Below are 2223 nucleotides of genomic sequence, written 5' to 3' on the forward strand. Positions count from 1 at the left end.
AATTATTATTATGGAACTGGCATCGTTAGTCATATTTCGGTTCCCATTTCTCTTCTCGAATGTGTTAAATGAATAATGTTGAATCTTGGTCTTTTCCTCTCTCCAGTCTGTTTTAGTTCTCTTAGTAAGTTAATCTTGGCCAACTTCCATTGGGTGGAGTCGTTAGCCTTGTGGTTATGCTACTGGACCGGTAGACATGGAATTGCGGGTTTGTGAGTTACGAGCCTCAGCTCGATCACGCTTTGTGTCCTTGGGAAATGCACTTTACACAGATGTCTTATTTGGCTCGTTCTTTTCGGAGATGGGCATAAAACTCGGAAGTCTCGCCTCTTAAATAACGCAATAGTGATAACAGAGGCCCTGCGGTAGTTTTTATGTAAAAAGTTGTTTCCTACACGCGATGATTTAAAGTAGTTTTTTCTTCCTCTTATTCGTCTGCCCTTTTTTTAATAGATATGTTAACTCTTCTGCTTATACTCAACCTCGACTGTGTTATCTTCATCCTGAATCACTTTTCATCACCCACGCCCTCTCCCCTTGAAAATGGTGAAATGGTATGGGTTTAAATACCCCTATCCACAATATTAGGTTATTTAAGAGGCGGGACCTCCGAATTTAACCGCATTCTCCGACAGGACTGAGCCAAGAAATGGGAAATTCGTGTAAATTGTATTTCCCAAGGTCACAACGTCGAACTGAGCTGACGCTCGAATCTCCGAACACGCATTCCTCACGATTACGGGTCCGGTGGCCTAATCTCTAGGTCACCGACGCCACTCCTCCTCCCCTTGAACTGTAACTGCATTCCTTTATAAAACCTATACTATTTCCCTACTTTGGTCCTTAGAAGGACACAAGGCCATTGTGAAAGAGGGGCTTGAAGGAAGGATGTGGGGCAGAAAAGTAAGGGGCTTACAAAGAGTAACATTTAAAAAGTGGACTAGCCTGGGTATAATAGCAGAACGTGCAACGGCAGCTCGCCACCGTGAAAAATGCAGAGTAATTACAGGTCAGCCTCTGAGTCAGAGATTACACTTCCAGGTATTCCAGGTAAACCATTTCCCTACCTTTAACTGCTTTTGAAAACACACTCACCCACAATCCCACGACAAGAACGAAGATAAAGTAGGCAGCTATGACCACGATGTCCCCCACGTGTAGGTTCGTGCCGCCAAACGATTCCACCATCTTGGTAGCTCTGTCGACGTCACGCTGCTAAAATCTATTGACGATATCTTTTGACTCAGTTGACAGGTCAAGGGTCACAAGTAAAACCTGTATTCTCTCTTTTCAGTTCTTTCCTCAATGTGTGATCTCAGTTCACTACAAGGGCCTTACACAGCAGCCTTGTTGGTGGACACCAATAGATAGATAGATAGATAGATAGATAGATAGATAGATAGATAGATAGATAGATAGAGAGAGAGAGGTAGAGAGATGGGTAGACAGATAGATAAGAGCTATTCTAAAGAAAGTGAAAGGTTATTCCAAAACGTTCGTTTTTAACGGATGTTATCACTTTCCCAGGTATCGCCGTTGATGTTCTGTCGTTTTGCCAACGTCGTAGTTAGGAGTTCTTGGTCTGAAACGGATAAAAGAATCACTAAGTTGTCTGTGACAAAACATAACTTTCATTAACTCTTCCTCGTCCAATAACGGAATTACTTCTCCATATTGTTTACAATGGTGTTTCCCACCCTGTCCGGCTCAGCACTTACAAGCAGACCCGTACGTGCAGTCTCCTAGATAATCGTGTTTTGTTTTGTTTTCTTAGTTTTTAAAAAGTGTATACACCCCTATCGAAACAATCTCGACTACCTTACAGGTAAGCTTTTTCATCTCTTCCCGACGGAGCCACGTCAGAGAAAGAGGGATACAGTATCTGAACTGAAAGAGGGATACAGACAACATTGTATAAAACGATTCTCCATTGCAGATGAGAAAAGCTGAATTTTAGACCGGGGGCCGCCGTCCACAGGGGAATTGTAATGTAAAAATACACAAGGGGGGGGGGTAGTGGGAAGTGAGCGTTTGCACCTAGACATGACCGTCTTATACAAGTAGCCGTTGAGCAGGTTCCACTGTATTCGATTTTGAAAAACAAAAACAGAAGGTTTATTAATAGTGTAAGAAATTTCAGGTATCCGAAGGCCTTCTGAGAAGACAAAAGAACATTCTTTGAAGCTATGGTTTGTTTGTTCGTGCAGTTTTTAATTGCAGCTT

At 42.5% G+C, this 2223-nt stretch overlaps 1 protein-coding gene across 1 annotated transcript in view; it reads right to left on the reverse strand.

The window, feature by feature from the left end:
• Nucleotides 1-1188, reverse strand: part of LOC101846627 (sodium/glucose cotransporter 4) — a 24688-nt gene extending 23500 nt beyond the window's left edge. Inside the window, exon 1 of the mRNA XM_005090930.2 lies at nt 1096-1188. Within this exon, the coding sequence (XP_005090987.2) occupies nt 1096-1188 (93 nt within the window). The remainder of the gene's footprint in view (nt 1-1095) is intronic.
• Between the last annotated feature and the right edge of the window lie 1035 nt (nt 1189-2223).

Source organism: Aplysia californica, unplaced genomic scaffold (assembly GCF_000002075.1).
Source record: "Aplysia californica isolate F4 #8 unplaced genomic scaffold, AplCal3.0 scaffold00023, whole genome shotgun sequence".
Classification (NCBI taxonomy): domain Eukaryota; kingdom Metazoa; phylum Mollusca; class Gastropoda; order Aplysiida; family Aplysiidae; genus Aplysia; species Aplysia californica.